The 24,369-nt window shown below is 34.3% G+C and overlaps 4 protein-coding genes across 4 annotated transcripts; 3 read left to right on the forward strand and 1 right to left on the reverse strand.

The window, feature by feature from the left end:
• Positions 1–36: 36 nt before the first annotated feature.
• TRIADDRAFT_51005 (uncharacterized protein) lies at positions 37–11,195 on the forward strand (the record flags this gene model as incomplete). The annotated part of the gene is made up of 41 exons (XM_002117050.1): positions 37–78; positions 3,019–3,120; positions 3,282–3,349; positions 3,737–3,849; positions 3,976–4,073; positions 4,201–4,267; positions 4,352–4,450; positions 4,611–4,737; positions 4,829–4,937; positions 5,019–5,075; positions 5,175–5,278; positions 5,399–5,444; positions 5,586–5,694; positions 5,781–5,892; positions 6,309–6,396; positions 6,480–6,577; positions 6,660–6,771; positions 6,863–6,956; positions 7,073–7,196; positions 7,299–7,430; positions 7,504–7,537; positions 7,648–7,747; positions 7,841–7,926; positions 8,007–8,011; positions 8,149–8,204; positions 8,290–8,375; positions 8,462–8,527; positions 8,616–8,711; positions 8,852–8,919; positions 8,991–9,085; positions 9,172–9,247; positions 9,362–9,415; positions 9,497–9,614; positions 9,700–9,774; positions 9,880–9,951; positions 10,027–10,143; positions 10,218–10,289; positions 10,378–10,488; positions 10,609–10,669; positions 10,834–10,980; positions 11,068–11,195. 41 exons carry the CDS (start codon positions 37–39, stop codon positions 11,193–11,195), a joined length of 3,624 nt encoding a protein of 1,207 aa, XP_002117086.1.
• A 1,114-nt stretch (positions 11,196–12,309) lies between these two features.
• On the reverse strand, positions 12,310–14,424 carry TRIADDRAFT_61171 (uncharacterized protein; the record flags this gene model as incomplete). Its single annotated transcript, XM_002117128.1, has 5 exons — positions 12,310–12,391; positions 12,465–12,592; positions 12,721–12,784; positions 13,653–13,675; positions 14,323–14,424. The coding sequence occupies 5 exons, from the start codon at positions 14,422–14,424 to the stop codon at positions 12,310–12,312; spliced, it is 399 nt and encodes a 132-aa protein (XP_002117164.1).
• Positions 14,425–16,021: 1,597 nt separating this feature from the next.
• On the forward strand, positions 16,022–21,864 carry TRIADDRAFT_61172 (uncharacterized protein; the record flags this gene model as incomplete). The annotated part of the gene is made up of 10 exons (XM_002117051.1): positions 16,022–16,064; positions 17,185–17,309; positions 17,789–17,833; positions 19,673–19,784; positions 20,233–20,399; positions 20,668–20,880; positions 21,075–21,168; positions 21,270–21,355; positions 21,560–21,632; positions 21,794–21,864. 10 exons carry the CDS (start codon positions 16,022–16,024, stop codon positions 21,862–21,864), a joined length of 1,029 nt encoding a protein of 342 aa, XP_002117087.1.
• Positions 21,865–22,531: 667 nt separating this feature from the next.
• Positions 22,532–23,408, forward strand: TRIADDRAFT_61173 (uncharacterized protein; the record flags this gene model as incomplete). The annotated part of the gene is made up of 4 exons (XM_002117052.1): positions 22,532–22,665; positions 22,816–22,973; positions 23,111–23,184; positions 23,346–23,408. 4 exons carry the CDS (start codon positions 22,532–22,534, stop codon positions 23,406–23,408), a joined length of 429 nt encoding a protein of 142 aa, XP_002117088.1.
• Between the last annotated feature and the right edge of the window lie 961 nt (positions 23,409–24,369).

The following is a 24,369-nucleotide window of genomic DNA, read 5'->3' on the forward strand; positions in this document are numbered from 1 at the left end:
GGAATATCGAACTTTATGGAGCAAAGATAGATCGATATGATTTATATCCTGTCCCAAGTCGCTAGCTTATGTAGTAAAGTATTATAGTAAGTTCAGTCTTGCCATATTAAAAAGGAAGTTCATTCACCTGCAAATGTTGGCTGGTTATCAATTTGATATCGATTAATTTGCTGTCAACTGCTATGCACTTGCCATATAAGTTATCAATATCTAAAAAGCTGATAAATAGCGCAATTATAATCATTTGAGTACTACTATTTCATCGAAGATATGTCAATAAACGCCGCAAGAAATGAAAGTATGAGAAATTGTTCCGTGTATGGAAAATGATGAATACCTATCGCGAATGGATTGGACATCATCGACGGTACTAATTTAGTAATTTAGAAATTCGCAGTGTTTGCAGGGCGAAAAGATTGAAAAGAAAACAAGGCAGTTAATACAATTGTTAGATATTGTTGATCTCTGCTAAAAGTTAGGTAAGCTACTATTTGCAAACCTTTGTAAAGTGCCTAATCCTTGCTGGGCATCATCCAATTGTGTTTGCACTGCAGCTTTTAATCTAGATTCCAAAGTTGTCTGTAAATATAGAATCAACGCCCATTTCTTGACATTAATAATAAAAAGCATTGAATATGTAAAACTTGAGCACAAGGACGTATACAAGGATTGCTCCAGCAGTCGTTGTAGCCACGTCGAATCTTGTGTATGCGCTATCATTACAATTCACCTTTACTCTATGATATATAACGAATTAATGAAAGAGAGTAGTAATAACCTTTTTCCTTAAGGCAGTCCTAAAATGACGATCAAGCAAGTCTAGCTCGTCGGGCCTCTAGTTTTAACAAGGTTATAAAATAGGTCTATCAATGTACTGGTTCGTGTTCAGTGGGTGCTACTGAATTTAGCATTACTGTAATTGCTGAGAGCTTGTCAACATTGATAGTTCATGTAGTACATTAACTTATTTCAATATGAGTCGAGAATCAATATTCAATATCTTTCCTTACTCTAAGTAAACTGGCTACATATTTTATAGCGTTTTCGGCAGCTTCAGAAGAAGTTTGCTCCATGTTTATGACGGGCTGGCAAGTGGAGACGTTGAAATGTTGAAGGCGAAGGAGTACTGGGCTGGAGTCCAGTTTGCTACAGTATAATGTACTGTACATTCTAAAGCGACTACTGTGCACTGTACACTGTACACATTCCTAGTCCATATTGTACTATACAGTGCAGTACTGTACTCTGGTTTTAAACTACACAATGTGATGCATCAAACAACCCAACGTAAGCAATAGCGATTGGTATAATTATAGAATAAATCAAGCAAACTATAAGCGGACATTTTCAGTGATTTGGACAACCTCTAAATTTTAGTATGGCTGCTAAAGAAGAGCCGAGCCGACAAGGGATAGCGATTACTGAATCGCAATTTCTCTGTATAAATGAAAATTGGGGATTGAGTTCTTGCTTACGAAAGAGATTTAGCAGTCCATTGCTCTGCTCTACTGTAAAATAGGATGAGCATTTGATGCAAATGTTTTAATGAACATGGATAAAACCCACGGCAGTGCCTGTATACTGTACTGTATTGCCCTTTTATTCACATTTTATTCGTGGACCCATCGGTGGTGATCTTTCGCGTATTGTTGTTGTACTTTTGACACTTTATTTTATATTACTTTATACTATATTATGAATCGATATCTCGTGCCACTGCCATGAGACATGCGAATCATCTTGACTGTACAAGCAGGGATTACACGAAATGAATGTAGTAATATGAGCTGCTATCAGAACAGTGCTACGATGCCGTACTGTATGGCAATCTTTCATTTTAAAATGCATTAAGCGACTGCATGCACGAGTGGATACTACTAGATACTACTATTATCATCGCAGGGACTTAGTCTGTCCGACTTTTCTGTTGTTTTTGCTCAAGAAAAGTTCTTCTGAAATCTGTAGCATCTATGGATTTGATCTCCATCATGAGCCTGAGAAGGCTTCTGTATTACAGTCCTGGACTACAGTACTGTACTGCAGATCACAGTGTATGGTACTGTAGGACCCCACTCACTGTGTCCAGTACGAAACTGTACTGCGCAAGTGCGCAGTGTCTACAATACTGTACTGTACCGATCTTCTGGTACACGACTGTCATACGTACAAATCAATATTTGTAATTGTAGACCAACAGAATTGATCGCGGCGCAATTGCAATTTTGGAGACCATTTCGATCAGAAATCAGGTGGAAAGAATTAGCTGAGGAAATTATCACACTACGCCATGGCTTTTTCTATGTATACAATCCAGTCTTTACTGGATAAGGTAATCAATGAGGAATTGATGCTTTATTGAATGATGAAATTCAACAGTAGTTTCCATGACTTGCATTCACCGCCGTTGGCAAACATGCTTGTATAGCTTGCTGATTGTGATGATGTTGCATTAATCAATGAATCAATTAATGATGTTGTCCTTCATCATCGACTACCAAGCAACACCCAGATCATAGCAATGGGATAGTACTAGTCAATGCAATCTTTGATGATAACCTATAGCTTTACTTTGAAACATCATTGAGCTGTTGTAGACGATTCATCCTTTAGCCTACTGGCGCGTATTGGTACTTATAATGGACGACATAGACGGTTACATGACATACGCCGTGTCCAGCAGTAGAATAACCTAACGAAATTCTTCTCTTTCTTTTCCTTGCATTCCTGTGTGCTTAAAACGGAAATGATATCGATATGAGTTCATCTTGTCAGTTGGTACTAGTTTTCTATATACTGTACACCGATTCAGTAATTGGTCATTCGTTTTGATAATTTCATGAAGCATGTTACTTAGCTTTGCCTGTAGAATACTCGCTCGACTATACGATACTATAGTGTGTATTGTAATGTATTGTAGAATCGAAGAGGGAAAGGTTTTAATTTGAACTTTAAGCGCAATATTAGTTGAAATACTATATTAACTTCATACTTACATGCAATCTGAAATCTCTAATGCAGATGAATTCTGTCGACAAAGATTATCGTTTTATGGCTACTAATGATTTAATTTCGGCACTGCAACACGAATATTTCAAGTTGGATGATGAAAGCGAAAAAAAGGTAACAATACACATTTCTATATGCCATCTTTTTCTTGTAACATGTTTCATCATTAACTAAAAACTTTTATTGCATTCTACTGGACTTGCTGATTAAAGTTAAATGAAACAGCATAGATATACGCTCTGTAAATGATTTCTTCCTTTGTATGGGATAATTAGGTTGTAAGTACTGTCATGCGTTTACTTGAAGATAAAAATGGAGAAGTTCAAAATCTAGCTGTTAAATGGTTGGTAGAAATTTTAAAGGAAATGACTACTTTCTAATACTTAACTTGCAAATCACCCATAATGAGCTATACTCTATACTGGCACCCAGTGTACATGTGTTGATTTATACTACTGTATACTGTACTTTAGCAGGAATAGATGGTAGCGATGTTGTGCACTCGCACATACAAGGTTGCATACTGTGCAAATTGTACAAATTATATCGTACATTATACTTGAAGCATGCTAAATTCTAAACTTAGTGACGTAGGGACTATTACAAAAAATCTGTTACAGATTGTTTAAAATTTTACTAAAAGATATATTAGTTAAATCAAAATTGTAAATATTTCCATCATGGAGTAGAAGTTTCTTTGTTTAATAGCTTCTTTGATTTGCTATTGCAGTCTGGGTTTACTTGTGACTAAAGTAAAGGAGAATTATGTCGAACAAATTGCCAATAGCCTATGCGATGGTATGAAGTCAACTTCAGAGCAATTGCGTGATATCTCCAGCATTGGTAAGCTAGTAAATAAGTACTAAGATATTTATCAAGGCAACAAATATTAAAATTATCATATTCCGGATATCAATGCAATTGTAATGGAACAACTAGTACTAATGACGACAATTATATGGCATGCAGGTTTAAAAACAGTCATAGCAGATATTGCTTCTCAAACTCAGTTAGCGGTCCTCCTTTGCAAATTGATTGTATCTCGCCTTCTTTCCGTTATTCCAAGGGTAAAAATCTTATATCATTATAAATGTGTTCTTTGTATCAATAGATTTAGGATAAGTTACTGTATTGTTGCTACATCTTAAGCTAATTTTAATTCTTACCGAATTTTATATATTGGTATGAATACAGGCTCAAGACCCTTCGGTACAACTTGAAGCTCTAGATATCTTAAGTGATATCTTAAAGAAATATGGTGGTATGCATACTTTAACCAGCAAATCTAGTCTTTAGGTTGTACAAAAACCCATTTGAATTCAAATTAAAATTATACACGTTTTAGGACTTTTAGCCGATCACCATTCCAACGTTCAAGATTGCTTAATAGCTCAAATGACCAGTTCTAGACTAGCTGTCCGTAAAAGGGCAACTATTGCATTAGGTAAAGTATTTTACACCAATGATTACTATTATTTTGACTTAATTTATATTTGTAGCTACTTAGTGACATAGTTTCGAACTTTGAAAAAGTATATAGTATTAGTGTTAGTATTAAAGCATGACGATATGACTGTTTTTCGTTCTTGATACTGGTACAATAGGACAACTGGTGATCTGTAACAGCAATTCTTTGTTTGTTGAATTAATGCGATACATAATTGGTGAACTGAATCAGAATCGTTCTTTATCAACCACCAGAACTTATGTACAATGTATTGCTACTATTAGGTAGGCATCACTATTTTCGCCTAAATTTTATTTCATTCAATGAACTAATTTTTTCGGCGGTCTTTTCAATTTTATTCAACCAATTCACAAGTCGACAGGCAGGCCATAGAATCGGAAATTATGTTGATACTCTCATGCCATTGCTATTTTCCTTTTCCATGCAACAGGATGATGACGAATTTAGGGATTACTGCTTACAGGTATCTTTGCTATCATTTCATGACCATGCTAGATATCGCTTATGCTATTGGTAACATTGTCGTAATACGTTTCTAACCAAGGCTCTAGAGTCGCTAGTTCTACGATGCCCGAAGGAAGTTACTCCTTATGTTATGAGGGTCTGTAATATACTGTACTATATACACGTATTAATCAGAATTAGCGCTTAGCAGCGGGGCTACATGCGTTATGATGCTTCAAATTGCTCTTTATTATAGATTGTCCAAATCTGCTTGGAGTATCTGAAATACGATCCTAATTACAATTATGATAGTGATGATGAGGATATGGAAGACGAATCTGACGCTGACGATGATGATGAGTATGCAGTACTCTTGAAGTGTTGTTGTTGTAGAGCATTATGTAGTTGCTATACCAAATCACCTTATCTTAAATTATCAACAGTCAAAGTCTAGATCATTTTTTTCCTTTTCTTAATTAGCGATGATGAAGGGGATTACAGTGACGACGATGATGTCAGTTGGAAGGTAAGCTTCATGAATACACATTCTGACCGACTGAACGATAGCGTTTGGTGGTCACTTTAAATTCTTTGATTGGAACTATCTTTTTTTACGATCTACGGTTTTTGATTGGATAAAAATAAAGCTGTTGTTGTATTCTTTCAGGTTCGACGAGCAGCATCTAGATGTATTAATGCAGTAATCAGATCTCGACCGGAATTGTTGTACGATTTTTATCGAAATGTTTCTCCAACTCTTATATCTAGATTTAAAGGTTAACGTTATTTCAGTTTACGCTCTCGATTCGTTTTATGAAGAGTTTAGTCAAATAGTTATTAACATGTTTTAAAAAATTTGTAGAACGAGAAGAAAATGTTAAGAGTGACATCTTTTCTGCCTATGTTACTCTGTTACGACAAACAAGAACTCTGGCTACCGTAGAAACTAGAACCGATGCTATGGATGAAGATGGGTAAATATACAGAAGTAGTGCTAAAACCTGTTGATATTGAGTGAAACTTAGATACTCAGATGTATAAATACAAGTTGTTATAATATTTCTTTTTTACCAAAATATTTTGTCATAATTCAATATATTTGAGACAGTAAGGTATTTATGATCTAGGACTTATATATGCTATCGCCACCTTTTTCTTTTTTTATTATAGTAATGTCACCACAAATCAGAGTAGTAGATTAGTTAAAGATGATAAAAGGTGACTTTATAGACGTTGCATATCGCTATTATGATCTTTTATTTAAATGATAATTGCAAATGGAATTCATTACTAGAAATATAGACTTTGCTGACTAAAATAATACTATAGCAAATTGTCTTAGTTGGTAAAAGTGTAGAACCGCTCAAATGATGGTTTATGTTTTTCACAGTCCCAATAGCATGCTACAAGGACAAATTCCAAGTATTGTGAAGGCACTCCGTAAAATTCTTAAGGATAAAAGCGTTAAAACAAGACAAGTGAGATTCATAAATTTTATGTAGTACAAGGCATTTTATATTAAGTATTCTCCGTTCTCTGTTGTTTTGTTTATTATTGACAGGGCTGCTTTAGCGTATTGTCAGAAGTTTGTCAAGTTTTGTATGGAGCCCTTAACGATCATATGACCTCAGTAATGCCTGGCATAGTTTATTCTTTAAGGTATATTGACGGCTTGGGTTGATTGAGGGTTCAAAGTCTTTCAAATTAGTTACTGATAAAACTCTAATTTATGTTCATTTAGTGACAAGTCATCAACATCAAATATGAAGATAGATACATTGTTATTTCTTCAATGCGTTCTAACGCATCACGAGGCCAACGTCTTTTATCCTCACATCGATGTTTTGGTACCGGTAAGTTTCATCCCAAAGTCGTTAGCATACTTACTAGCGTATGACTAATTATAAAATGATTAATGGTATATTACTTACTTTTTGGTAAAAGCTGGTGATAGATAAAGTATCGGATATGTTTTATAAAGTTATTTCCGAAGCCCTGTTCGTATTACAGCACTTAATAAAAATTATGAGACCACTGGGTAATTATACTTAAGTAATACGATTTATGGAATATGCTTTGTAAAGAAATCGATCGATGTGCTAATATTGTTTTGACTACCACATAATAAAAGTGCCTATTTTTTTCTATCTAAAGATGGTAATAAGCAAAGTTTAGCTAGGTACGACGTACATGCGCGAAATATCTACAAATCTACCGTGGCTAGGTTAGAGACTACAGATATTGATCAGGAAGTGAAAGAAAGGGCAATAACGTGCATGTAAGTTTGTAAACTACGGAAATTTTTGTCATAATTGAATCATTTTATCAGTAAGGATCATCGGACAAGGATAGCATCATAATGCTGATATTTGATATATAGGGGTCACCTAATTAGTAATATGGGGGATATCTTACCGTCCGAATTGAAAAGTTGCTTACCGATATTGGTGTCTAGACTTCGTAATGATAGCACACGCTTATGCACAGTGAAAGCTCTTACGACCATGGCTAAGTAAAGGGAGAAATAAATTTTTTATCGATAAATTATCTTTGTTTGATTTTGCCTTTATTTTTGGTTCATTTAGTTCGCCACTCAACCTTGATCTAACGATGATATTAGTATGTTTTACATTTTGATGTTATTGTTTACTATATTATAGCATTCTATTGTTAGTAATTTGTTATCGTACTTCACTAAATTAACGGTTGGTCTTTCATGTATTTTTTAGCCTGAATCTATCCAGCTGCTATCATCGTTTTTAAGAAAAAATAGTAGAGCTCTCAAACTTTCTAGCTTAACGGCTCTCAACATACTGATCCAAAAATTTGGTCAGTTATAGGATTATTTCAAAAATCTAATGTGCAAACATTATCGAATATCTCGAGCTGTTTTTAAAAGGCATTAGTCTGTTTTTATTGTAGGGCGATTAATGAATGACCAACTTTGTGATAACGTCTTTTGTGAAATTCCATCGCTTATTAACGAAAGTGATTTGCATGTCTCACAAGTAGGCGAAATACCGTAGTATTATCGAAATGAAAACCATAATTGCATCTTTATGCTAAAGTGCGTTTATTTATTTATCAGCTTACGTCAGAATTGATCTCTACATTGATTCAAATTAATCCAAATTCATTCATGAAGGTGACTGCTTCAATATATAGTTTTCTTTTTACTTTGGTTGAAGATTATAATAACATTAAGTTTATGTATTCGACATAGCATCGAGATATCATATTAAAGGAGGTGTTGGTATTACTGAAATCTCCGTTACTACAAGGTGCTGTAAAATTATAATTTAGAAATTCATGTGAGATCTTATGCAGCTAGTGAGTCGTTGCGATGAATATATGGTTATTTAATCTTGTAGGCGGTGCTTTGAATGCGCTTTTGGGCTTTATTTGTCAAGCTATTAGAAATAAAATTCCTAAAATGAACCCAAATGAAGTTCTCCAAGTAACTACAAGCATGCAGATGTAATTGATTGATATCTTTAAGATGACATCTTTTAGAATAATTCTCTATTAATTAACGATCGGTAGATGCTTACACACCCAATTTACTATCCTGAATCTCAAGGCCAAGGCTCGTTAGCAATACATAAGCAGGTAAATTCTAAGATCGTAAGCGGGTGAATGTGAAAGTAATTGATTCTGATGACGAATACCTTCATCATCATTGATGTTTTCTTTATAGGCTTTTTACTCAGTTGCCAAATGTGTTGCTGGCATCATTATGGAGTCATCGGATCTAAGTACAACTGTTGTTCAACAACTAATTCGAGACCTTGAAGTAAGCTCTCTATTCATAGCCGCACGAATCAGCCATAGCATTGCGTGCGATCATTATATATTTTGTTGGGCAATTTTCTATTCGTTAACTTCTGTATTCATTAAATTTGCAATTTATAAAAAAATGAACTGGACGCATAGAGCGCTTCTTCATCGGTATCGGTCAAAATGTTTACATTGCTTGCATTGGGCGAAATTGGACGAGTAGTGTAAGTATTTAAATTTGAATCAACTAATAGCGTTAAACTACTTCAATATTTTTGCTGTTGTGTCTGATTAGGAACATGAGTGCATTCCAAAATCTTAAATCAGTAATAACATCCGCTTTCTCGTCGTCATCTGAAGAAATTAAATCTGCCGCATCCTTTGCATTAGGTAAGGATTGAATTGTAACTACCTTGTCAATTTACTTGATATGACAGATCTGGAATTCATGTTAAATTTAAATCCTTCTTATTTAGGCAACATTGCAGCTGGTAATCTTGCGGAATATTTACCTTTCATATTTAAGGAAATTGAAAGCGAATCTAAGAAGCAGTACCTTTTATTGCACTCTTTGAAAGAGGCAAGCGCTAAAATTTATATTTTCACTGATATAAAAATTACACTTTAAACTGATTCGCATGTCGATTGCATTTTATCACCTTTCAGATTATCGTTTGTCAATCCTCACATTCGGCAGCCGTGCAATCACTTGCTCCATATGTTTCCACTATTTGGTATACAATAACCCTATTTTTAACTGATATTTATGGCTAGATTCCTAATAAGTAATTACTCTTGTAGGAACTTACTATTCCAAAGTTGTGAAAAAGCGGGCGGCGAAGGAATTCGAAACATGGTTGCGGAGTGCTTGGGCAAACTAACCATTTTGGATCCAGAAAATTTACTGCCAGATCTACATGTAGGTTACTTTGATTATTCAAAAGCATTTTTATTCATCAAATCTAAAAGATGCTTGCTTATTTATATCCGTTATTTCATGTTAGAATCATTTGGCGTCTAATTCATCCTTCGTTCGCTGTACCGTGGTAAATGCTGTGAAATTCGCGATATCTGAGCAGGTAATAATTTCAATTTTTCAATGTTTCCGTAGAATAGATTACGGCGACTTTGCTTATATCATTAAATAACTACGACCGTTCGTGTATGATAATTTTACTTCATAGCATCATCAAGTCGATTTGAAACTTAAACAATATATGGGAGATTTTTTAAAGTCACTTGAGGACACTGATCCGGTAATTATAATGAAAAGGTCATTGCATACTGTTGACGTTGTATATATATGGTAGCTAATTGCTATTATGTTTTAGAATGTCCGACGAGTGGCACTTGTAACGCTAAATTCGGCGGCCCATAATAAACCTTCTTTAATTAAAGATATGTTGGATGTCATTCTTCCAAGCTTATATGATAAAACTATTATCAGGGTAATCCTACATTTCATTGGGGTATTTTGTTTTTGGTCATGTCATGCTTAGATAAGGTTATTTTTACATTGCAGAAAGATATGATTCGTGAAGTTGAGATGGGTCCATTTAAGCATACAGTCGATGACGGCTTAGACATTCGAAAGGTACGCTACTGTTTGTATATGATTGTGCTTTAGTGGAATAGTTTTTATTCGGATTGACTCATGTTATATCTGTATTGATGCTGCATAGGCCGCTTTCGAATGTATGTATACCTTACTGGATACTTGCTTAGATAAATTAGACATATTTCAATTCCTCAATTACGTTGAAGAAGGCCTGAAGGATCACTATGACATCAAAGTCAGTATTCATGAAGTTATTACTTGCTATTATAAAATTTCTTAATTTCGTGGTACAGAATCGATTGGGTTTAAGTTGTACAGACCGTTCATGCAATATATTTGTCGGTTTAATATATAGATGTTGACCTACCTCATGCTTATTAGACTAGCAACTCTGTGTCCGAATGCGGTTCTCCAACGTAAGTTGCGAATTTAGATTAACATTCGCTATAATCTGGAATAGATTTTCCTTTTTTTGCTGTGATATTACTTGGCTATCTGAGAAATTTTATGCCTTATTTGCATTAAAAATTTCGCTGTAGATAATAAATTGTCTTAAATTCTATGTTTGCACCATATATAGGCTTCGATAAAATATTGGATCCTTTAAGAGCTACAGTTATGGTTCAGGTTAAGGCTTTAGCAGTGAAACAAGAGTTCGAGAAGCAAAATGAATTGAAAAGATCCGCACTTCGAGCGTTGACATCATTGATGAAGATACCCGATAGTGGTAACGAAATTTATAATTGTCAACAGAATTGCCGTTAATAAATTAATAGTAGTGCTTAATTAAGTTGTAATGCTTTTATTTATATAGATAAATCTTTGCAATTAAATGAATTCCTGCAGCAAATCAACAGTAATCCTGCAATTTCTAGTATGTTTGAAACTATCAAGAACGATGAAAGTGGAAGTGGGACATTTATTCATACAGACTTTAAATAATTAACATTACTATTAAGTGATAGTGATTTTTTGAAAAGTTCGATATTAATTTTAAGCGATCAGCTATTAATTATGTATCACATTTGAGCACTTATTGCATAATGGTTAGTGCCTTGCGTTTGGTGATTACCATGTGCAGTAAAATCGCTATGGGTAAACCCTTTAATTAATAGCTAACAAAGCTGAATTGCCAACGTATAGGCTTTCAGCTGTAGATTAGCATACTGTACAGCATCGCGTTGTATGCATAAGTTCTACTTTCGTTAACGTTCCTTCATAGTTGTCAGAGAAATATATCAGTTGAAGCTGTTAATTACTGCCTGTTAAGTTTATTGACTCTGGCTTTAAACATTTTCATAAGTTGATAATAAAAAAGGATATTGCTATTGATTTTATTCTCTCTTATCTTTCTGGACTTAGTCCTTACCTTGCGTTGATACGATCGCAAATTTAAGGGGTTGCAATTCTAAATCAAACTAACTTTGCTATCTCAATAATGTATTTGAAATTATCTTATTGAAAGCATACTAAATAGAAGGACAATCTCTTAAGTTGGGCGAATGAAAAACTATCGAAAATAATCATTTTCCAGCTAGTTTTTGACTTTTCTGTGAAGGACTGTGATACTATGCTACGTACGAAGTACTTCTATAGTTTTGCTTACTCGGAATGGTTGTATTTTAGTATTGTGGCTTAATGTATGATTGAATAGCGTGCAATTATCTTTCGCTTCTTACGTAATGCTTATATAATCAAGGTAGAAATCATAATTGTACAGTTACATTTAATTGTACACGCTAAGCTTGTTGTAGGTTTTGCGTGACGATTTTAGCTACTATTATCTATTTCACTAACTTAAGAAAGAGTGTGCAAGCGTTTAAAGCACATTTAGTTGTTTATTTAACCTAATATTCAGAGACCGATCTCCATGAAAGAATAGGTGATATTAGAATACTAACATATTAGAATACTAACAAGGTAATCTATTATTACATATCTGATAGTTAGGTAGCCTAACTCAGGCCTGTGCCAGGGATATTATCACTACTCATCAGCAGGATAGTAACAATTCTTATCAACTATAGAAAAACAAACGGCAAAGGTACAATTCATTTCATTTATCTCCATAGGAGTTATAGACATATTGAGCACTGGCATTATTATCAATTTGATTATTATTACTCATAAGAGGAACGCTAGAAGTAATCAAGGATTAAATGCTACAAAATGATGGTAAAATGTGCACTCCAACATTGACCCTCGAGTTACTTGTCTTGAATTTTCTCTTTGAATTCCTGAATTTTTTGGTCATGTCGATCGATAGCATCTTGATGATGTTTCAGTTCTTCTTCATGAAATTTTTTTATATCATGGAGCTTTTGTAGCTGTTCTTCTTGCTATAAAAATATATTGAGACTTACTATTTTGCTTGCCACTCTCGCAATGAGCGAGACTTTTAGACACGGCATGTATCCATGCTGCTTACGTATTACGTAAAGAAATAAATAAATGCTACAAAACTTACTAATTTCCTAAAGTACTGATCCTCCTGCGCTTTTTCTTTCTTACCAAACGATCCACCAGCGTCTCTATAACAAGATTGAATTACTCAATTTACTCATATTGCGTTTCTATCAAAATCTTAACAATCATAGATACGCGTAATGACAGTACTACATATAAAATAAGCATCAATGATTGAATAAATTGAAGCGAGGCTTCTGACAAGCCATTTCTTCGATACTTTAATTTAGTAACGGATTCAATTTGCTACTCTATTTTTCATTTATAAAAATTTTTAGCTTGATTGATGATTGAGTATTCAAAAGTTATAAGTCATCGTTAATGCATTTGAATAGGATTTAGTACATTCTAACAACTGTTCCTATCAAAGATTCAAGATAGGCAAATGACATTAGTCACAGATCCATTGCAAACTGATCAATTTACCAACATAAAGGAACCTAGATTAGGTAAAAGACACTGTATAATACAACGATTCTTTAGTGATTTATTGTTTCTAAAAACACTCGACAATTACAGTTGATTCTGGTTGTACACACGCGTACGCTAATTAATTCTCGAAGTCTACTTGCGGATATTGATTTCTATGGCGTGCAGCTACTATATTTCCACTATTTAGAGCATTAAATAGTACTGTACATATACATAAGTATGTACTATAGTTGATTAAGACATTGCACTCCTGCTATAATTACAGAAATTGCTCTAGATTATAAACTTACACAGGCATAACTATCGTAATCTACATTTTATTGTCAATAAAGCGTAAGATAACATGATTTTGATAAACAAAAATAATTGATTTAATTGCCTATTTGAACAGAAGAATGCAATAATGCTGTCATTGCGATCTTATTTTCTCATCCATTGCACGTATGTTGGTTAATGTTGTACGCAAATTTGTTATTCATTCAATGTATTTCGAAAGCTAACCTGATCGAGCCAGCTTGTCGATCCTAGAAAGAGTAAGTTACAATCATGATAATTAGTATACCTTGTATGGTTTGTGGAATATCATATTGCAATTCATATATAAAAATTTGATCTCACTTAAAAGCAGTCAGTGAAATGCTCTTACTGCTCCATAATACAGTATAATAAAAGGTGACAATTAGTGCAAGATAGAAAATGATCAGTAGAACCTAAACTATTTATTCATAACAGCGAAGCATTTAAACATGAGCGTTATAGTCAAAGTTTATGACTAAACACTGTCTTATAGGCAAATTATTTGAAAGTCTAAGAAAATGTTGTAAGAAGCAAAAGTTCGAGGATAGAATAACTGAATGCTTATAAAACTGGGCTGTTGTCGATAGAAGATACACGATGATGATCCAAAACTTAACAACAATGCTAACAGATCACGGTATAAGTATACGACTGAAAAGAGAAATAGCATTTGCTTGAGGCATGGTATCTTTTTCTACCAATATCATCCTGGAGAAGATTAGAATTTCAGTAGAATAGCAGCATATACTGTATTATAACCGTGGAATATGACAGTATCCATTCATCATCATCGTCTACCATTGCTATCAATGTTATTATCCATTTCTAGATTCGCTAGCAGACCGATTTGATGGATTATCAATAGAATGATTACCTGACTATAGGCCCTGGATTGGAGAGCAGCAGCAGCAAAAGTTCGATAGCTAGAGGTCCTAACAGCAACAGAGGCCAATCGCCTGGATACTAAGGATGCCATAACTGAAAATATCACTGCTAATACGCAAAATTTGGCTGGTAAATTGGATGAAAGTGGATGCGGTAAATAATTTAAAATATATAAAACTATACTAGTATTGATGGACTATTTAATGACTAATGACTACGGGCAGATAGATGTACAGACTGATCACGTAAGCTTTATAAAATGTATTTCCTCTATAGTAAGATTTTGGACAAGTCTCTGCTCAAGGTAGTAGAATTAATTTTAATTATACTAGCGATCTCTACTGAAGTGGACAGCCACCAGCCATGGGCCACTAAAATAGCACAAATGCTACCTAGAATTGGATAAAAGTATTTAATTTTAGCGGCCCAATGGTACTGCCACAGCGTCGAGGTACAATCGATTTTAAAAACATGGCGATCTAGCCTTGTCACTGCTTTCATAATCCTGTAAAATCAATCTATTCCCACTACCTATCTTCAACTTGAAATAGCAGGGTAAAATGGTTGTCAAATCATATCATCTTCTAGATAGCATTAAGATTACGATAACTACAATTTAATGATTGGTTATGGTGGTATTTTCGCCATCTATTTGACCCATATTAGGAGCAAGGATGCAAAAAGGTAATATTACATCAGCGGCAAGGAATTTACCAATTTGCATAGCTAACATGTTTTGCATATTTATTATTTACGTGTCTAGAATCTGCTGTACTCTGCTCAAAATTCAACATTGAATTCAATTGGAGATTGACTCCTTGGTTATCATTTTAATCATGGATTGCAAATTTAAATCGAATGGAAACTTGCAGTAACTCAGCACTGAATTCATCCTAGTTAAAAAATGGAATGCCAGTGCTGACCGTAATTCATTATTGAGTTGTTGACTAATCCCCTGCTGGGCTTCCCGTGTCTTTTTCTAATAATATCGTGCAAGGATTTGGTCATGGACTACTCGAAGAAGTGGAACAACCCTCGTTTACTAAAATTATAATTACTAGTAGTAGTCTCTGGCCTCAGTTAACACTAGCTATACCGCTAGTACAGTGACTAAAAAATGCCCAAATTAAAAGACTATAGTCGTCGATATTGATTGTTGACATCGCTGCCGACCGTCCATGTCCATATCCATACGCTTGTAGTAGTGTACTAATGGATACTCCAATCATCGGCATATATAAAAGCAATCCTGTTGTCTAGAGCCAACAAAGAATTGAAATCTTTTTATCCCCTAGGCAGTCTGCGATGATGAATGCACGAATAATTAATAAGAAAACCTCATTAACATACTAACTACTGTAAAAGAGTAATCCGAACTTGGTATAGCAGGCACAAAGAAACGAAACAAGTTTTCTAGCGGATTAGTTGGTTACTTGCGACCTATTGTCTTCCAACATTGAATTATATTTTAGCCTTGTTATTTACGAACTATAGTTGAACAAAATTAGGATAGTAAAGCCTAATTACTATCGTTAGCATAGTCTTATAACTTGGAGTTTATAGTAGAGTTTCTTGGGGACGACTGCTTGACAATAAACCCAAGAGTGTACTATTACAACGTTGGGTAGAAACCACTTCAATTCTAGTACTGCCATCAGGAAAACGCCAAATCCAAGGCGACAATAATCATGGAGAAAGTGTGTTTTATTTTGGCTCTGACAGCCATCTACGGTAAGAAAGATCGATGTACTGATTTGAAGGGTTTCGGTTGTAAACTATTTTGGCCTACTTGCACTTCCACTCTTTCGATGCTAGCGATGGGTCAATATTTGTTTCAACGGGATTGTCATCTCCTCGACTATACAAAGTAGACTCCACTCGACGCAAAATGGCCATGGTTGAGGACTCATTAATGATTATACGATCGGATTTATCATGTCCACAAGGATGAACATTTTCGATCTTATCCCTTTCGTTGAATCCTTTTTATTGGATCGAGATAGATAGACATTAGAATAGATCATTTCTTCTTCCAATCGAACCGATAACGATGATCATTTCAAAATGGCAGCGTGTACCAATCATAAATTTTCAACCAATGCAGCAGTTCCCTCCAGTCAGATCATTTTAATTATAGAAAAATGCAATGATAATCATGGCTATGTTCTCTCTAAGTAATTCGCTGGCTGTAGCCTACCACTTCAGTATTCAGCATGATGTAAAATCTGCATGGTATGTCTTCCGATGGCTTTTTCTAAAAGCCAATCCGATCGGAAGATTCACAGCTTTTTCGATATTGTTCACACCTGGGTGATATGGAGCAACTTTTTCAACTTTTATACCATGCCACTGATGATCAACAGTTTACCTACAATATAAGATGTAGACATAATTGTGCTTAACTCACACCATGAAGAAATGGCGCACAACGATGCGTCAACAAAATCACCAAATCCTCTACAACCTTACAGTTTTATTATTTGTTTTTCATGTTAACGGTTGACCTAAGAAATTAAAGCATTTTACTCTTTCTTTCCCTTTGATTGTAAGTCAAGCCGTGCAAGTTGATTCTAATTAATTAGGAACCTTAATTGGCCGTCATGACATGTACACTTGTACAGTCCATAGATCCTTTTTGGATAATTAATGCTCACCTTCACACAAGCGGTTCAACATTTTCCTACAGTACGCGTATTTCAAGTGGTTGTCTTATGGGGTTGAAATTGTCGGAAATAGACACTTAACTATGTCCAAATTGATCATGCATCTGTTCCATCTTGACAGTTAATTAAAAAATAAACCGTGATCGTTGCAGAATTGTAATTGGCCTCTATTTGTTGATATCTTGTAGGCGCTGTCGCTCAAAATATTCCTACTTATAAGCAATGGATACCCAACACTAATTACAACAATCCCGATAATTGGAGTAAGAAAAGATTGCCGTGCAGTCAAGATACAATAACATTCCAAAAAAGCGTAAGTCTAATTCGTCAAAGTTGCTCTTTATTTTGCACTTTTTTCTACTATCCGTACGGTAATGGTAGGGGTAAAAAACAACAGGATGAATCTTCTAGGAAAGAATGTAGCGTTAATTTATCGACATCGAGTTGCTTAATACGATAGGTTTGGTTTCAAAGTTGTTTCATTAATCTACTGTATTGAGTGAAAAGATTGAAGTATAGTCCATCGTAGAAATACTCGCTTATTAATCTTCTGATTGACTGTATCAATTTTCGTTTCGGACTAGCATGAAATAAATTCTTCTCGCAGGAAGGAGAGTATTTATTTATTTACTTTATCTGCGTGTATTTTATTTCTTGTCCAGATGAAACAGTTATGGATGGAAAAGTTACTGTATATGAAACACATAAGCATGAATAGACAGTAACCGTAGTTCATGAGCTATTATTTCTTGATCTTGTTGTTTAACTGGATGTATCCAATCTTTATTTTAGAACTACACGGTCTACCTTCAAAATACTTTATCGGTACAAGAATTGGTAAGTTTGATCCATCATGAAAGTGCATAGCCCGCGCTACAGAGTCCATGTTTGTCTCACCTTGAGACGGAAGCCCTGCGGCTATACTGTACTGTTCGCGGTGAAATATGGTGCAATGATTTTGCATTATCCTTGAAGCATTGTACCACTTGCATAATGTGATTTCTTTCTATCACCATGATAATTAATAAGAATATTCCATACAAATACTTTATTTAATTCAGAAAGGTTCCTTCCAGTTAGCCATAAACGACAATAGGATCCTTTGACGGAATAGACTTTTTCTAACCTTTAGATAGAGTACAATAGATTAGTATTATGAACCATTTCAATTCCATGTTTACTGTCATCGTCCTTCGATACTTGCTAAAACAGATCAGTACCATAAATCATTTCAATTTCATGATCACTGCCATCTTCCTTCGATAGCTGTATAATTATTGAAATAGATAAGTATGGCGAACTATTTCAATTTCATGCTCACTATCACCTTCCATCGATAGCTGTTGAAATAGATCAGTACGATGAATCAATTTCATGATCACTGCCATCTTCCTTCGATAGCTGTATAATTATTGAAATAGATAAGTATGGTGAACAATTTCAATTTCATGCTCACTATCACCTTCCATCGATAGCTGTTGAAATAGATCAGTACGATGAATCAATTTCATGATCACTGCCATCTTCCTTCGATAGCTGTATAATTATTGAAATAGATCAGTATGGTGAACTATTTCAATTTCACGCTCACTATCACCCTCCGTCGATAGTTGTTGAAATAGATCAGTACGATGAATCAATTTCATGATCACTGCCATCTTCCCTTCGATAGCTGTATAATTATTGAAATAGATAAGTATGGCGAACTATTTCAATTTCATGCTCACTATCACCTTCCATCGATAGCTGTTGAAATAGATCAGTACGATGAATCAATTTCATGATCACTGCCATCTTCCTTCGATAGCTGTATAATTATTGAAATAGATCAGTATGGTGAACTATTTCAATTTCACGCTCACTATCACCCTCCGTCGATAGTTGTTAAAATAGATCAGTACGATCAACAAATTTCATGATCACTGCCATCTTCCTTCGATAGCTGTATAATTATTGAAATAGATAAGTATGGTGAACTATTTCAATTTCATGTTCACTATCACCTTCCATCGATAGTTGTTAAAATAGATCAGTACGATGAGCCAGTTCAATTTCATGCTTACTATCATCTTCTTTCCATAGTTGTTGAAATAGATCACTATTATCAGCCATTTCAAATCGATACTCGCTGTCCTCATCTTCCTTCGGTAGTTGTTGAAATAGATCAGTATTATGAACCATTTCAATTCCTTGCTCACTATCATCTTCCTTTCATGGATGTCGATAGTTGTCGAAAATTCGTAATATTTACTACAATTAACTTCTACAGTACCAATATAGTTCTACCTTATCATCCTCACACCTTACATACTGGAAATTCCTTTACTGTATATTTATTATTCGACACTGCAATGCTATTATACTGTACATTCTAGAACGATTGTCGGCCTAATAGGTTGCTAGATCTGTTTCTGTGTTGCCCTATCTTGTTCACTCCTTCTGTACAGGAAATTTACTTAGGTGTTAAATGCTTAGGTGATTGTTAAGGATGAAACTATTGTCACTCAAATGCGTAGCTAGCTGTTATTGATTATGCAAAGGCTAAAACTAGTCTCGCTCCAATGCATGACTAGATTGTGTACTGCTCAACCATCCATACTGGAAGTTTTACGAGATGTAAAAATGATCTTTGTCATCAATTGTTCAAAGTGAAAATTACAATCACTCTATTACTAGATTTTGCCTGTCGATGGCGACTTTGTTCTTGAGGAAGGATTTACTATCGAAGCACCACCGACACCATCGTCTTCACCGACTTCATCTCCTTCATCTCCTCCATGTCAAACAGGTATTATTCCAGTGATATGATAATAGGAGTCCTACGTTAAATAGATCCAATGTCAGAAGGAAAACTGCATGGATAATTTCAGCAGAATGAAGGAGACGCTATTATATTTTCGACTTGTTGAATGATGACCATTCAATTTTACCAAAGTTTCATGATATTGGCTTATTACTGTTTAACGACAACTTGTTCTCCGCTCTGTATGCTGTAATATCGACATGTACTGCATTCTAGTCTACTGTTGTAGTAAAATGTACCGAATAGAAATAACTAAGTAAGTCATTAGTTTTCGCACCGTACAAAACTCGAAATACGAATATAAATACTACACTTGGTTTCATGTCGTCGTATAAAAAATATCGATCCAATTCTGTATAAGTGATCCTATAATTAGAATTAAATATTTGAAAATCGCATAACATAGACAATTTCATTTCTTCAATACGTGTAGGTGGATCGCCTAACGTTTTTATCGGAGATATCCCTAAAAATTGGTTCAACCCGTCTAACTGGTTCACTGTTGATGGACCTACAGGATCAAGCATTCCTGGAAAGGTTGCTTCAAATGTTATGCAAACCGAACAGATACCTTGCCTAACTGATACGGCTATTTTTCCGGTGGGTGTTTAGGCTAAATTAAGTCTTCGTCATCTTGCCTGTATCAGTAACTTAGTGAGAGTATACATAGGATGATTGCATGAAAAGATATTGCTTTATTTAGTAGCTTTCAAAACTAATTGATGTCACAATATGCTATCTTATCACTGTACTTGTATTCAATATTCTATGACGATAAAATAATAATAATATCAAAGTTATTACCTCTCTTGTCATAAAGTGGTCAACTAAACGTTCAATTTTATTATGTCTTTTTCAATTTTTTTAGTCTAACGCTTTTGCAGTTAATATCACACTGCCAGTCATTGTTGGCTCAATTTTAATTAATGGTCAGCAGTATCTTGGCCAGCAGTTTGCTAACTATTTGGCCACACCTGTAGCTCAAAATCAGTTTTATTTTGGATTTGGAGCTTCTGTAACTGTCCAAGATAGCACTTGCACTAATAGTTCAGGATGCCCGTGTGGTTATTCAGGTGGAGTGGTAAGTATAAATGTTAGTTTGTTCCCTGACAGTTCTTGTCAGAACTGATATCGACGCTATTTAATAAGACATATGTATTTAAATTACACGGGTATAGCTATAGCTATTAATAACATTGTAAGCTATGGCATGCAAAACTTAAACTCCTGCTACGTAGAATATTCTATTGATGTAATACTATCCTTTTATCACAGTTTCAATATGAAATATGTAGGCAATCAATTTGTCCGCGCATTTCTTGTTCCAAACCGCTTGCTCCACCTCTTGGCAGTTGTTGTAAAATATGCGGTAAGTTATTTACATGATACAAAAATTCCTTATTTGTAGTTCAATTCAACTTACTAACATGCAGAGTAAACTTATTTACGGTAATGTTGTCTTGAAACTAGGAACCGTTATGCAGTTTTCCATTTCTAGTACCTTTAATATTACCGAATTTGAGCAACAGATCAAAGTGTCCTTCTTAAATGCCGCAGTAAGTAATTAAGAAATATTTGAGCAGATTTCTTCTATTATTGGTATTACATGATTACATGAATGATTATCGATCATGACTGTACGTTCGGGCTTACAAAGTTTGGTTGAAGTACCGTAGAAGGGATTGATTGCCATCTCTATCTTTATAAGTTATTTAACTTTCCATATTTCCTAATGTATATTGTAACCGCACTATCACTAGACCAACGTATTATACAACATACAAACTACGGCGAATGGAACAGTTTTGTTGATTTTACAAGATACTAATAATGGTAAGCTATTGCAATTATTCCTATTGTAATATGTTCTTAATAATCTCTTTACCTTTTTACCCTTCCTTTGTAATCAATTTTTACTATAAAAAGCATGATACAAAAGTAAAAAGTAGCATTATTTTTTAATTACTTATGGTAGCTAAAATATTTCATTTTAGGAAGTACCTCAGGAACTGCTGCTATTAATGTAGGGAAGAATATTTTTGATAAGATTCGTTCAGGTTGGTAGAAATTACTTCAGAAATAAAGCTATCTTAAGGGTCTAAAATGAATGGCCCAAATTTTTGTTGCTACGTAAACGCCTATTTTGTAGTATTTATCAACATTAATCTCGGGAATGACCGGTGTATTTGTATTTATTTATTTTATTTATTCCATTTGTACTAGTATTTTCCGTTATCGTAATCATAGCGTAAATGAAATCTAATGAATCTATTTTATAGAGTAACTTGATTTCATTGACTTATGCACATATTTTCCGTGATTGTATTTAATTTCTCATGGGCAATCCCCAAGATTGATCGGTCATTCCCTAGGATTGAGCGTAACATATAGGCGTATATATATACGCGTACACTGAACAGTTATTATAATTAGTAATAATATCGTAATTGTTAAGAAAGTATGTAATACTGATTTCATAAGACAGAAGAAATCATTAATGCAGCTTTCATCCTATTTAGACAAAAGCTTTAATATCACCTCGGAAACGCTGCAGGGATCCGACGGAACTGTTATTACAACCAAACCTACAACACCTAGTAAGTAATGTAAAACGTTTTTTTAATTTGTGACAATCTCGATACTATCGTATGTCTATGCGTATTGTAGGAAATATACTTTTGAAAGAAATTTTTTCTAAAATAACGTGAAATTAACCATTGAATAAATGAAAGATGGCATCAGATTTTATATCTTGGTTTTCTCCGTGTTATATAGATAATGCTGTTGGTGTTGGCGTTGGAATAGCGCTGGCTGTCGTTGCCGTCATTCTGCTGTTGTCAGTAGCATACTACTTGTACTTCAGAAGGTAATTGTTTAAGAATTTTAGTAATGCGTAATTATGTGGTCGTTTATTGATCTCTAGATATATTGAAGTCAATAATGAGGCCAGTAGCAGTCATTTGCGAGATTTTTCTATAAATAAGTTTCTCTTAAAATTTATTTAAAAAATTACTAGAAAATCTGCTGACGAGCAAGATCTATCCACTGCAACTACACCATCTCGAATTTCTAAAAGAATCAATAACCTTGGTCGGCGCATGCGAAGTACATTGAGAGGTCGTACATCGTCGAGTCTACTTACTTCCATGGAATTAGGAACACGTAGTGAAGCAGGTATGATATAGTAGAAATGATAAGGCCAAAAGTAATTCAAGACTACAGCAGTCCTCTATGATTTTCATAATGTTTTACTTTAATTACAAGTATACCTACCTTTCTAGCCTTAAAATACTATTATGGTTGATTTTTAGAACAAAGTGTGGTAGACGTAGAGGATAAAGCTGGCCTGAGCTATGAAAATCCTTTATACAAAACTACCGTTAAGGTTAGCAGACGAAACCTTTGTAGGATGAAATTTAATGATAAAAGCTGGATATAATTGGCGTATCCAAGCTGTTCCAATTTACTTTCTCGTGATGCGCGTATAATCAAAATTACTTTTAGAAGATTTTTTTAATAAAGATGCTTTTTTGTCTAACTTTATAGGAGGAACCCGAAACTGCGTTTACTTTACAGGATACTCAAGATCCAACTGCTATCTATGAATAAGCGGGATTTCAGTTCTGCTAAGTGTTTTAATAACTACGTCTTTGCATGGTCGTTGACTATTTTTAATGAAATTTGCCATGTTTGTGCAGTTTCTAGAAATTTCGCATTTTATTGGATATCTTAGTTATGATGTACGCGTATACAGCAACTTTGCCGTAAGGTAATAAATAAAATGGTTCAGTTCAAAGAAATGAAAGCGTTTGATTGCCAATTGAATTGTACTAGTTTCATTTTTTCTCTGCGCGTACTGCAGGATTGAAATTGGCCTGTAGTACCACTATTTTCATTAGAACATAGTATTATTGCAGTGCAAGATTACATTATACCGAATTCATTATAAAAAGTTAATCATCTGTAGTATTTACTACGAATGCCATGAAAATCCATGCTGTCGTAACTTTGTTTGATCTTGAGCTTACAATCAGTATGCTCCTTTACTCAGAATTTATGGTGCCTTGGTACAGTTAACGATTATATTATCATACACTGCCTTTGTTTAAGGATTTCAAGCATTCGTTAAGTGATAGATATTACTGCGTTTGCAGAGGAATATTTAATAATCTGACTTTAGTTTACCTCAATACTATTCGGATATTTACAACCACAACTTGAAAGATACTCTGTAATGTGTATTAGTAGAAGAAGTATACTTGTATTAGTACTGTACTCTTAGATTATCTCCTATATTAAAATTGGCCAATCAATGTTATAATTACTTTGATTCATCTAATAACGTATCAAAGCGAAATGGGCAGCACTAAATAAGTGCAAACAGACACGCTGCATATACATTTAATAGAAGAAGTAATTAAGCCTTATCAACAGGTAGGCTGATATCTAAATTATTTTGTAGCGATTTATTTTTAGGAAATCAAGTATAGTTAAAGAATCGAAAAATTTTGAATAAAATTATTTATTAATTATTAACAGATCGCTACTCCAATTAAGCCAAATTTCGCAT

The sequence above is a fragment of the Trichoplax adhaerens genome, genomic scaffold, assembly GCF_000150275.1.
Source record: "Trichoplax adhaerens TRIADscaffold_21 genomic scaffold, whole genome shotgun sequence".
NCBI lineage: Eukaryota > Metazoa > Placozoa > Uniplacotomia > Trichoplacea > Trichoplacidae > Trichoplax > Trichoplax adhaerens.